General features: G+C 33.0%; 2 protein-coding genes across 4 annotated transcripts in view; both read left to right on the top strand.

Moving 5' to 3' along the window:
• Positions 1 to 2,331, top strand: LOC130445508 (uncharacterized). The gene is made up of 3 exons (XM_056781163.1): positions 1 to 94; positions 1,683 to 1,793; positions 2,113 to 2,331. The coding sequence occupies exons 1-3, from the start codon at positions 19 to 21 to the stop codon at positions 2,307 to 2,309; spliced, it is 384 nt and encodes a 127-aa protein (XP_056637141.1). The 5' UTR covers positions 1 to 18; the 3' UTR covers positions 2,310 to 2,331.
• Positions 2,332 to 6,015: 3,684 nt separating this feature from the next.
• LOC130445506 (potassium voltage-gated channel subfamily KQT member 1) overlaps positions 6,016 to 14,041 on the top strand; it is a 61,914-nt gene continuing 53,888 nt past the window's right edge. Inside the window, exons 1-3 of one of the 3 annotated variants that reach the window (XM_056781160.1) lie at positions 6,016 to 6,170; positions 9,673 to 9,978; positions 13,108 to 13,323. In XM_056781160.1, the coding sequence (XP_056637138.1) occupies positions 9,809 to 9,978; positions 13,108 to 13,323 (386 nt within the window). In that variant the 5' untranslated portion in view covers positions 6,016 to 6,170; positions 9,673 to 9,808. Of the gene's footprint in view, positions 6,171 to 6,361; positions 6,408 to 9,672; positions 9,979 to 13,107; positions 13,324 to 14,041 lie in introns of those variants that run through there. The other 2 variants (XM_056781158.1, XM_056781157.1) reach the window with 2 other exon arrangements.

The following is a 14,041-nucleotide window of genomic DNA, read 5'->3' on the forward strand; positions in this document are numbered from 1 at the left end:
CCTTAATGAAATATTACGATGCCTCATTTGGGCAAATCTCTACCAGAGAAGTTTGGAATGGCTCTGGATGAGCAACAAAAGTTATTGAATGCTGGTAAGACTGCAGTTCGTGAAATGTTGATATTATTGAGAAGAAATTAAACTGTTCCTTCAGTCTTCTTAACATTTTTGTTTATTATTGCTCTGTCTTTCACCCCCTCATAATTTCCATTGGCTAAGCAGTTACCAAATTATCATCAATAAGATTCGTCGTTGCCTAATTTCAGTAAATAATTGTTTTTGCTCTATATCACGAACATATTTTCTTCTAGTTCAAAAATCTAATAGATAGGAAGATGTAATACCCAATCGCCATCTTTTTCTTGTTATTTAACAATCATTCAATAAGTCGTGTGATTATTAATCGATGAAATTTCCTTCAAGGGTACAACAATCATTTCAAAGCTTCTCTAACTTCTCGATGCCGTAATCGTAGAAGGATTTGTCTTTCATCTCAAAACAGGCATCAGGTTCAACAATTTGAACAGCCAGATCTGGACTATAGGGTGGATGAGGAAGCAATTCCTTCAATTTAAGAATCGACTTGAGAATCGGTGCATTGTCTTGGTAAAATAGTCGTTTTTTCTTGATTTTTGTATTCAAACGATCCAATAATTGAAGCCATAACCTTCCCAGCTGATTGTTGTGCCTTTTGACGCTCTGGACGTGGTTTACCAGCTGGAATCGGCTCAGATGATGATCGTTTTGATTTCGGAGTGAAGTGATGGATCCATTGTCACATATAGACGCAAAAAATTTGATTGATTACGTGTAAACATGACCAAATACTGATCTGAATCATCGACACGTTTTTTTGATCGCGACGCAGAACCCAATTTCAAAAAGGTTTCTCATGATCAAATGTTCATGCATATCTTCTGATTTCTTTACAGCCTCAACTATCTCACGAAATTTCTATTTACGATTAGATATAACCAATTCGTGAGGTTTTTTGATGTTTCTTGGAATAACCCCCTCAATTGGAGGTTTTTCGATAGAGCAGTGTCCGGATTACACTTTTGAACCCATTAACGAGCTTGTATAGTATTTTTTTTCATCAAGAAACAATGATAAAATCATTGTTTTGAAAATAACGAAAGTAGCTCCACTTAAATGGCCGTCACTTTATTCTGACAAATCGAAATGTCATGAAACTTGACACAAAGTCTTTTGACAGTTGATACTTCATAAACGTCATATGGATTTGACAATTACAGCGCCATCTGTGTATCAATCACACGACTTATTGAGTGATGATATACTTCCAATTATGTTCAAGTTGATTATCGATAAATTTGATTATTCAAAAACTCGAATAAAACGACATTTTCTTAAAATGAATCCTAGCTAGATCGATTTATCGTCCCCGAAGCTCCTCTGTATACTAAATTCAATGAAAATTTCATGAAAATCATTGTTTCAATCAACTAAATATAAAGACAACAACTTTTCATAATTTTTCTTTTATATATTGTTGTAAAAAATGCATGGACAATCATGTCATTAAAATATTTCTAATTTTATTAGAACGACTCTGTATTTTATGAGAATAATATATCAATTTGTCATTATAGCCACTGAGATTTTTAGAGGTTTTTTTTTCTACTCAATATAAGCTTTTTAGTAACCTTTTTTTTTTGTAGGTGGCCGTTCACAGCTTTCCGTTACCATCGTAGAGGTTGCGGGAACTCCAAATCCGAGTCCATTATCGGATCGTAGCGGCGAACAACTTCTCCAAACTCCTTTGGATTCGGGTTAGTAGCCGAAAGAATTGTAAAAAAAAAAACGAATTTTTGTATAACCTTTAGAGAAAATGTATGAGGTACGATAAATTTCAATCAAGTTTTCATAATGGATTATTATTATTATTACATACGTATTTTCAAAAAAACTTGTTGAAAGCTTTCAGTTACAGAATATTTCTACTCAAAAGAAAAAAAAATCTATAAAAAGCCAAAACAGATAACTTATAACCTTTCTATAATCCAATTTCTTGCATTTTTACTGTTGATACAATAATAATTTTGGAAAAAATTTATGATACATCGTGAATAAATTTTTTTTTGTTTCCAGCATCTAACGCCTGCTGTCAGGGCTTGAACCCTTCGGGTCTTCTTCTGGAAAGCCCTCCGAAATGGGGGGAGGCAGCACGATACGCTTCCAAACAACATCGAAAAATAGCCGGTAGGGCAACGTTCCAAGGACAAGTTTACAACTTTTTGGAAAGGCCTGATAATTGGAAATGTTTTGTTTACCACATCATCGTGTAAGTATGAAAAGAAATATTATTTTTTTCACTTTATAATAATATAAACGAATTAATTACTAAATCTATCATAATTTATAAAAAAAAATAGATAGAATGATCTCAATTACGAAGGTTGTATCAGAAGTAAAATGCCCATTATTTATTGTTATGAATTTATAAATTTTGACGTACTTTTGAAGACTGTGCTCCAACTTTTCTATTCCCGAATGGAAAAAGTCTCCCACCAATTCGTTGAGGACTTTATCATCGCGTTCGCCACATGAGTGTTCCTTCAACTTGTGGAAAAGGTGATAATCGCTGGGAGCTAAGTCCAGGTTATTGAAAGTCCACCCAAATTTCTTCAAAATCTCCCATGTTTGATGAACGTCGTTGTTCAAAATTTCAAAATATCCGTCCGAGTTTATTTCCATGCAAATTTGTATAAAATCGATGAGGAATACCCCAAAAATTCTTCTACTGACTGCGTTTTTTTATTTCTTTTTCGTGGTTATGGACCAGATCGATGCTACTGACGAGATTGTTGTTTGTTTTCGTTTCCTATGATGATAGAATCCAAAAATTTCACCTTGTTACCTACCCGTACATCGTTCAAGAAACTTGCGAGCTTCTTTTTTCTCTTACTTAGCTTCCGGGAGACCAAACAAACACTCACTTTGCGATAACTCGTTGCGTTTCTGTTGAAATTCTTCTAATAGTGCCATTTGAAGATTCAGAAATGACTTGTAGATTCGAGGATGGAATGTATAGCAACATCATTGGTATGATTTTATGTTTTAAAATAATAGAACAAATACGAGTAATTTAACGAGAGTAGAATTTAAATCTAATTTACTGTAAATTTTTTGAAAATAACTGCATATTATTATTCACTCAAATTGTTTATAATTTTGTTATAAATCTGCTAATATTTTATACTGGTTAATAATTAAATAGTTTGATCGATCGTTAGGGACCGTATTCCTCTTTATAAGCGTACAATCTTGATCCTGGGTGGATGTCCTTTGAGAGTAACAAGGGTATACATGTAAACCCAAACTAAATTTAACTTTCATAGAGTCATTTGATGTTAGTATTCCAATTAAGTATGTATTGATGAAAAATTAACTCGATTTAATAATAATTGTTTTATATATTGTAATTTTTAGTTTATTTTTAATGTGAAAGAAACGTCATACAATCAAAAATATACAATTTAGACCAACACTCACAATTACACTGTTTGACGCGCGTTTTGTTAACTGACAGTTGACAGATAAACTGACAGATAATTTGGTTAACGAAACACGCTTCACACAGTGTAATTATGAGTGTTGGTGTAGTGGTAGTGTAAACAGTGCGTTCAGTATGAATATCATCAACGTGTCTCCTCTTCAAGTACATTGAGGGAGCAGCTCCACAGGAGAAATTAATTCTCTATATAGTTTTATTACTAATAAGTTAAATTCGTGGTTGTTTCCAAATCATTTCAGTGGAGTGGTTTTTTAGAATGTAAATTTGTATAATTGTGAAACGAAAACTACCCCTTCTTGAGCTAGACAGGTAGGTAATTTGGGAATGCCGAAGATTTCTGATGTTTGATCTAAATTAATAGAATCAATTTTAACTTTAATGGAAGCATAATTTTTTTAATAAAGATGGAGTATTTTATGCTCGAAGAAATATGATAAATCACGTCCTTTTTAAGCAAATTGATCTTATATGTATGAAGTATTACACTCCAGTATCATTTCCCTTGACAGCCATAATGGCAAAACCGGCTTTGGAAATTAATTAATTCAAAAATCTCCCTAGAGAGTGACTTTCATATATCCCAGCTTTCATATCGATTAATTCTATGCTTGAAATTTTTTTGTAAAGATTTATTACGAAGATTACAAAGTTTTTACGATATAACATTAAAACTACAATTTTTCGCATATTTTACAACTTCTTTCTCTGAAGACGATAACTTGGTTATCGAAACGCGCGTTTGATTATTATTTTATCAACTCAACAAGTTATTTTCTGTTTTATTTTATAAACATGAAATTACAACTCGACTATCTTTTCACTTCTAGACACGTTCATTCCTGGAATAACCTTATTAAAAGATAACGACCTACAAATCAGGAAATTAGGTTCGGTAAATGTCGAGGAAACGTAAAAGTAAAAATAGAAAGTCCGGTACATATTTTTTTATTGAACTTAATAAAAATATCGATTCAAGTGCCCTACATTGTTTGAATTTTCGGTATGTTTCACTTTTATTTCGATTTTTTTCATTTCTAATACATATAATGTGAAAATAATTTGTCTTAATTCAAAAACGTATAAAATATATGTACACGTTTGAAGGGCATTGGATATTTCGGTTTTCTATACGTATTCCGATATACACTACCGGTCAAAAGTTTTTGCTTACCCTATAGTCTGCGAACAACACGATTTTGATATTTATTTTTTTTTAATGCTTTTATTATTTTCATTGTAGAAGTACTAAAAGGCAGATTCATTGATCTGAGCTATTATCTCTGGATCCTGATCTAAAATCTCTGGACTCTGAGCAATTATCTCTGGATCCTGATCTAGTATCTCTGGATCCTGATCTAGTATCTCTGGAAACTGAGCTATTATCTCTGGATCTTGATCTAATATCCCTGGACTCTGAGATACTATCTCTGGATCCTGAGCTACTATTTCTGGATCCTGATCTAATATCTCTGGACTCCGAGCTACTATCTTTCGATCCTGAGCTACTATCTCTGGACTCTGAGATACTATCTTTCGATCCTGAGCTACTATCTTTTGACCCGTATCACGTTTATCTTCAGCGACTGAGGTTTTTCAAGGTCACCCTCGACGTTTCTATTGCCAAAACTCTTGGTGGATGTGGTGGATTTTTATGACGTTGTAGTCCACGGTACGTCGAAGTATTTTATATATTTATATTTATTATATTTGTGAATTTGTGAAAACAAAAACAACTCGTGCACGAACTTCACCAGAAGATCTCTTTGGTCTAAAAAGTATAATTCAGCAGCAAGTTCTTGCATCTCATATGTCAATTAAGTAGATTAACATATAAAAAATTGGGAGTTGTGTCAATCATTCGAAGGGCTTTGAAAGAATGGATTCTAAGATGGTTTTCTACTTCTTTTAACCACTTCGATCTGGGTCTACACGTTCCTCTACGTCATGGATCTATTTGTAGCTTTGGGAAAGCTTTTTCCCTTCTGGCAGCTCTCCTTGGGTTTTTATTTTATTTCTAATCTTCTTTTCCCATCACAGTTAATCATTTTTCTTAGATATTTGTACTTCAAATTGGTTGGCACATTTCAAAATTTTAGTTTTATACAGTGGAAACAACAGATTGATCCCAAGGTATTCGATTTGAATAATTGAATAACCAAAATAGTTTACATCAAGTTTCTAAATTTGTCCTTTTAAATAATAAATTATTGAATTATTAAACTACGATACGTAATTTAGTTATTTATAATTAAAAAAAAAAAAAATACTACGGATAAAGACACGTGTATTGAGTGAAAAACTCGACACCTACGCCTTCTACCGTCATCATTTGGAAATGATGTGAATAGAATAGCTGCCTGAGTAATCGGCTAACACCTGGTGTACGAGACGGGTACAACGATATATCGAAATCGATGACGGATGATTATCGACGCCGGCGCCATTACGTCACCGCGTTTCTCGCGTCGCATAGTTGCGCATTTTTGGTCGACGCTCATCCAAAGAACAACAGTTGGTTACGTGGTGTTAGATTGGAAAAACGATTTGGACTAAACGCGCGAAATTTCGATGGATTTTCAAAATTTTCAGACGCGATACCGACGCGATGTGTGACGTCAAGTGAATGGCGATTGTGAGTTGTTGGATTCCCTTTAATTTGGATACTAATCGAGTTTCTAAATATAATCCGATAATAATCTATTCATAATAATAAATTTATTTATTTCATATTTAATTTTACGTTAATTTTTTCATTATATATTGATTAAAGAATATACAGAGTGGGAATTGTTTACAAAAGCTTGTGAAAAACTAAGAAACAAACACACAAATAAAATTTTGATAAAAAAAATAATGGGAAATAATTCTGGTATTACTTATTTGATTATTAAATTGATTCTGAATACAAAATATCAGAAACGAATAGAAATTTCATCTAATTGACTTAAAAACAAACAGTTTTGTCAACCAATTGACAATATTTTATATAACTCGGAAAAACCGTTGAAAGGAAAAACAGTTCGCCGTTATATAGAGTGGTTTTATACGTGAAAATTTTCACTCCTAAATGATTTGGAGATTTGACTCTTGAAGATCACTCGCTTGGACATTTTAAAAACACCATGTCGTGCCGAAATATCCATCATTCTTTGCGATGGAAAATCCTTCCTAAAGAAAAGTCGATTCGAGCACAAAGTTTTGTGTGTGTCTGGTGGAATTATCGAATTTGTTGCAATTTATTGTACATAAATTTAAAAAATCGTTTTACCAAAGTCTCAAAGAGTCGTTGGGTTATTTGATAAACAAATTAAACCTTCTATAGATTGTAAATTCAAAAAAAAATAATTTGAAAGTTTGTATATTTAGGAGACAATTTTTGAACCCCCTCTTTCAATTTTTTGATCTTCATTCCTCAAATATCCCACTGATGAATTTTATTTTTATGTTTCACATTTTTAAAGTCAAAATGTCAAAGTTCGCTCAGATATTATTATGAAATATATTCACGATTAATGGTTTCGTCATTTTCTATTAAATTTTATATATCAGAATGTTCAGATGACTAGAATACATTTCAGAGATCGATTCGAGTCGTAAAATTTGCGGCGAGAGCTTTTGAATTTCGAAAATGTCGTTTTTATACGTTCCCTTCTATTATTGTTTACTGTTATACAAGGATATAAAACAACCTTTTAAAAAGCTTTTTGCTTTTGTTAAAATATATATTATCGAGTTTATATACAATGTGTTCTTGTAAAACATAAAAAAATTCTCGACTCGTTTTTTGAGTTAAAACCTTTATGACAAAATGCTAATTTATCACATAACTTAAAATTTGAAAAAGTGAATAAGGATCGTAAATTTTTCAAAAAATCTATTTTTCTATAGTGCCGAATATGAAGAGAAACTTGAAAAAAATTGTCAGTTTACAATTAGTGTTCTAGCTATTGAAAGCTCATGATTACTAATTCATCAAACTTTGCTCACGTTGTGTATTCAAAATTCACTCTACTATGAAGATGATGATGATTTTATGTCTCGGGTAAACACGACACCCCAGAAACTAAACGGTAATCAACGACATTGAAACCTTAGCAAAATTTTGACACTTCGAAACTTCATGTACACCGTTATTTGGGGCAGAAGAAGTTTTGAAATGGATAGAACCAAGGAAGTATCCGTTGAAAGTCTATGGAAAAGTAAACGTGAAAAAATCTGCATCTACCAGGAGCTTTGTATTGTATCAGTAAACGTGATCAACGACGTAGAGGCACCAAAAATACCAACTCATATTGAAGATTCTAACGATCTGCCTTTGATACTTCTGAAAAAGAAATTGATGAAAATTTGATGCCTGAAGATTAATAGAATTTTAGAATAAAAATACCCAGAAGAAGTTAATAACATTTGAAAATAAAATTCGATATAGATGACCAGATATTGTGGCTCTGATAGGAAGTAGAAGAATTAGGTGTCTGAGCGATAGAGACAACAATAAGAAGAGTGTGGAGAGGTCAACAAGAAGGGAGGAACCCAATAGGAAGACCAAGAGCAAGATGGAATGACCAAATGGGTGAAGATGTAAGAAGACTTGGTGGAGAAGTACATATGGCAAATTATGGAGGCCACTTCTTGGCGAGGTCAAAAATCAATTGGATTTGAGTGGACACAGTAGTAATACTAATACTATTATATGATATTTTACCAAGCAGGGCTGGACTCTAAACTCTAAACCTATATTAAATTTTTTGTCTAAAATATATAATCAAAATTAAAATTTCATGGAGAAGAGCACGAAATAAAACGTAGTTTTGTAGGTTACAATAAACGGATATTTCAATCGAAAATATATACGAGGGTTGCTTTTTTCAATTCCGATTGAAGTACATCGAAAACATGAAATTCGACGCTTCTTCGGGTGTAGAAAAACGTTGATCTCTGAATTTATTTTTGATCTGAGGGAATATGAAATCATTGGGTACCAAATTGGGATTTTACAGCGGATGATCCATCGATTCGATGTTTTGTCTATCCAAAAACATTTTAGTTTGAACTGATGTGTCCTGATGGAAAATCATTCGTCTTCTATGATTGTTTTTCCTGATTCTTTCGAACACTTCTGGTAAACAAATACTTAAAAATTGACCGTTCTGCATTGCTCTAATGGAACTGTGACTAAATGTCCAAATGACTAAATCTTTTGAAGCTTCCTGCTCAATATTTTTTAAGCGCTTCTTTGTACCAATGCACAGCATCGATATTTTTTGGCATTATAACCGATTTTAGACAGCTTTCACGAAATTCATCATGTAATGGATTTGGAAAACCCGTGAAGCGAATTCATGGGCACACGTCGTATATCAGATTTGACATATTCACATCAAGTAGCAACCCTCGTATCTGATTTCAACTTACAACTTTATTAAAAACTTGATACTTATTTTCGTATTTTGATATATAGCGCGTAGTGAAGCCGAAGCATCAGCTGCAAATACGGCTTATGAACTAATTTACGGAAGGAGCTTACTATATAACACGAAAATTTACATGGCAAATTACGTTATCTCAACAGATATTGATTTGGAGACAGATTTATATATTTATGTAGAAAGTTTCGTGACAAATAATCCGGCAATGTGAATTATGAACAATAAATCCCATTGATGATTAATAAAAAAAATCTGCGTTACATCCTAAATCGGGATTATCTGCAGGACAATAAATTAAAAGTGTTTTGGGTATTTTTAGCCAAAAAAAAAGTATAATTAAATCATCTCCATCATATCTTTGGAATTTATATTACGAAGAGTTGTATGAGAAGTTTCTGACCTAACAAAGAAACATGGTCAACTTTTTTACAATCCACTCTCTTTTTTAGTAGATCTAATGTTATGAATTAGATTTATTCTGTTCAAAAGCTTGAAGAATGCGCTTTCGGTCCAAATTGAACAATAGTGATAGCCTGTTACATTTAGGTTGATGTTGGAAACTTTTTAAGCAACTCTCGTAGTTTAATAAATTTTATATTGAGAATTTCACGACTTTTTGCATACAAAATTTCTTCCTTTTACTACGAATCGTTTTATGTCTTTATAAATATAAAATAAAAGTTGATTTATTTTAAAATATTCTAGAATAATAATTAAAAGTGATGAAATAATTTATTCGAACTAAACTGTTGATATAAAAAATATGTACGCGACATCGGCGACACATTTTCGTAGCGGAAAAAATGCGGGGGGCTAGTAGGGCCCGCGGGCCTAACCGCCAATGCTTTCTTTAGTGATGTTTCGCGACATGAATCGAATTGAGCAAGAAAATCTGTACCGAACTTCGAGAAAGCTCAGTCTAGTGCCCATCAGTCAATCTACGTCGGTTGAACGAAGAGCATCCGTTATAAAAGAAGAATCGGCCTATCATAATGAAGGAGCCTATAGAAGGTGAGTAAATCTCAAATTATTTATCGTTGAACTCAAATTTGAATTGGGGATATTCAAGAAAATTCGCAACATTTTATGTTTAGCTTTGATTCAGTGACCCGATTTGATTGTATTTATGAATAGTTTATGTTCGTATCCCTAATGTATAATTAGAGTTCTGATCTGAATAACTTTGAAGCATCGAAAATTATTATTTTTATAGTTTTTGGGAATCGTTAATTATGGAGGATATTTTCCTACAAATCTCGCTGATATTTGTCGCATCTGGTACAATTAGCAATTTTCTGAATAGATTACAAGTTTCCTCAAAGTTATAATTAATTAAAGGATTCGTGTATGGATAACTTTCACATACGTTTTATTAATTTGAGAGGACCCTCGATAAAATTATTTAACAATTCTAATAAAAGAAAATCTTACCATTAATTTCGTAATTTTCCACGCAGCTACTCGTCGTTAAATTAATTTTAACTGAAATAAAAAATTTAATTAACGATTGAAACAGTTAAGTTAGTTTCCACATTATCTGTACGTTAAAATGATTGGTTAATACGGGATACGATCAAAAAAGTTGAAGTTGAGGATCAGAAAAGATAATTTGGTCGAATATTTACTGAAATATTGGATCAAAAAGAAAAAACCAAAACTAATGCTGAATCCACTAGTTGCTCAAATAACAAACGAATTTCGATTGCTAATATAGTCTATCGGATTCGACAACTTTTATATACGAGGTCTAGCTATTAAATAAAGAGACTGCGTGCCTAGAGGGCGCCCTAGACGCGTTATAACGTATAAATATCAAATTTCTCGCTAAATTGGTAAACGTCGATAGAGAAAAATTTTACGCGAGAAATTACAAATGACAAAAATCTGTGCGAGGTTGCTACCAAAAAATCATGACGAAAAGCTCTCGCGTCAACGGATCTGCTCAGAAAGGTTAGAAAAAGATCTGCTTTTATTTGAGTTGATGGAAGCGGTGAAGCAAAAAACAGCAGAGCTCTTAAAGGCCCTCACCAAAGAAGACTTCCAGCACTGCTTGGATCAATGGAAAAAACGTATGGAAAGGTGTGTAAACCCTTTATCGTTATTCAATAGCCAGACCTCGTGTCCAAGACGAGTGCTCTTATTAAATCGGTTTTTTCTGTTTCAATAACTCACGTAGCGATCAATTACAACAACGCGGTGTAGTTCACTCAACGACTCAATCACATCCTTCAATTAAACATATTTTCTTAGCTGTTTCAACCTTTTTTCAACAGTAAACGAATTTAATAATTATGGCATTGCATACTATTGATTTCAAAAACGTGCTGCGTCGTCAATAACAAAAAGATAATGATTAAAAGGTAAACTAAAGGTGTAGGAATGTGAAAATCTGACATTACATATGAGACATCCTGTAGTAGTATGAAGTAATTATAATAAATATTGACGAGGGTGTGGACAAATATCAAAAATAATGAAAAATAAATAATTTTATGGATATTATATATAAAAATATTAGTAGGATTTTTTTAAAATATGGCGAGAGCGCTGAGATATTGCAACTTTTAATTTTATTGCTATATTAGGTAATTTTTTACCTAATCGTCGGCAATAAAAATAATTCAATTATCTATTCATCTCACATAACAACTAATTTCTTATATAGTTTGATGTGAAAACTACAAAAAACATGAAAATTAAAAGCTATTACAAATTTTTAAAAATATGGTGGAAGGTCCGTATGATTTCGATGTATTGCGTCCCACTTTCTTGGGAAATCCACTGACCCATCAATCCACTTCTCATAAAAAGTCTAAAATGTGAAATGGCTTCAAGTACCAGAGATGTGTCCTTGGTACAACAAAATCCAGACGCCGCATTATTTGCTAGGTCTAGCGTCTTCAGTACTTTGAAAGAACTCCTGTTGATACATCCAGCAGATCTACTCTGATTATAATTTCCCAGAAGAGTTTGTGCCTGTCTCATCCCCTGTGGCTTGTCCCAATAATTGGTTTGGCTCCCATCCACCTTCTATTCCAGTGCTTTTTCCATTATTCTGTAGCTCAGGGATGGAGAAACTTTTTTCTTCGCGTGCCAATTTTTGCTAACGAAATATATGAAGGGCCAAGTAGCATTACATTATTTACTAAAATAGAAATATTGTTTTAATTTTTCTGAAATACTAATTTACTCTAAAGTTACAAGTTACAACTCAAGTTAGCCGCGAAGTAAAAGGTTGAGGAGCGCTGGTCTTTGTTGGAACATATGACATGTGGAATGGGTAGCGCTTTAACGACAGACGCACCTACTCGGGCTTCATTTTCGGTTTTCGCTCATATCCCCGTCTGCCCTCGCATATGTTGTTTTATGTACGACGTGCACTATCATTACTGCCAATTGATAATAATGTAATTTCTGATAATAACAAAAGCTGTTTGATGGTAGCGGGCCGGATTTCAACGCTTTGCGGGCCGGATTTCAACGCTTTGCGGGCCGGAGACGGCCCGCGGGCTGTAGTTTCCCTATCCCTGCTGTAGCTTATGCCACAGAAGTGTTCGGACCACATTAAGGACTTGTGTATCCCGGAATCCATTATTTTTAATGCCTAGCTACGCAATCCTCAAAAGAATTTTTTGATATTGGATCTTAGAGTTGGTATCTAGAAAACAATTTTTTAAATAGTATAGATTTCTGCTGGAAAAACGCTTGGTGTGCTGCCGATGCTTTCAGAGTGTCCCGTGTACTCTTATTCCAAATCCGTCTGCTATTTTTGATCCATCCGTAAACCATTTAATGGCATTTCTGTCCATTTCTTGTATATGGAATTTTGATCCCATTTGCGTTTTAGTTTATTATTGAGTTTTTTTCAAAGCTAAAATTTTTCCATGTAACGTCCTGGGGCATGTCCCAGGACTGGTTATTATTTAGGTACGAGTTTTATTCAATGATTCCGTCTCTGAACATTCTAATAAAAGATGCTTTCTCTGCCACACTTTCCAGTACTATGTGAAGAGGAAGAAAAAGATTCCATTTTGTATCAGTTTATTTTAATTAATTTTAAAACTCATTTTCGACGCTTCAAATAATGTAATAGAAAAAAATATCCGTATTTATATAGAGAATAATATTATTAATTTTTAGACATTCATATAAAAAGGACGACGACGATTTCGCACCGATCCTGACCGAGGATTTACAACGATGTTCAGATCCACCTAACTTTACTGAGGATTTGGTGTTGAGTGTCTTGAAAAGTCCCGTCAATCATTCAGCTTATGACATAAGAGAATCAAATTGCGGCTGTTCTTCAAACGATGATTATTGTTCGATTCTCGACAACGGTCAAGAGGATGACAGGTAAGGACACGGTTTAAAATTTATTTTTACATACATGGAATTTTTTTTGCAAAAAATATTTACTCTAAATTATAATAGTAAAATACAACAGAAAACTTCATCTTATTCAAATCCATTTAATTTAATATGTAAAGTGTTAATTCAAGGGGTTTGCTGACTGACCTGGTGCTAGAGCTGACCATTAATAGGCCTTTCTATATTCTTGAAGCAAGCTTCAGAAAGGTTAATTCTCAACTTAGGACGTTGATAAAATCGAATACATCGATATACAAATATTATATGTATATAATAACTGCAATTTTACAATTTTTGGTCAATGAATGTGGATTTCATAAGGGTTGAAATATCCTCAATTCTATATAAATAAGAGAATCGTTCGGATTTACTTTTCATTTGATTAGGGGTTTATTTGGAGGGGTTGTATAAATTTGATGGATCATAAATGTCAACAGATTCACAAATAATACATTTAAACTTCATTTTACTCCAAAACATGCAATAAGGGGTGGTTTATACTCCCCAAAATATAATAAGCCCCGTTCGGCATTAGGGAAGATTTTGTAGACGAAGGTAGGTAGAGTTTGAATTGAAATTTTCATGAAAATCGAGATTATAAGTTTCTTTAAAAAAAGCTTTCAATATTTCTATCCTCAGAGGATGGTCTTTGGAGGGGTTGCATGAGTTCGATTAATCGTAAACTTGTTTGAGAATTACGACA

The sequence above is a fragment of the Diorhabda sublineata genome, chromosome 6, assembly GCF_026230105.1.
Source record: "Diorhabda sublineata isolate icDioSubl1.1 chromosome 6, icDioSubl1.1, whole genome shotgun sequence".
In the NCBI taxonomy this organism is placed as follows: domain Eukaryota; kingdom Metazoa; phylum Arthropoda; class Insecta; order Coleoptera; family Chrysomelidae; genus Diorhabda; species Diorhabda sublineata.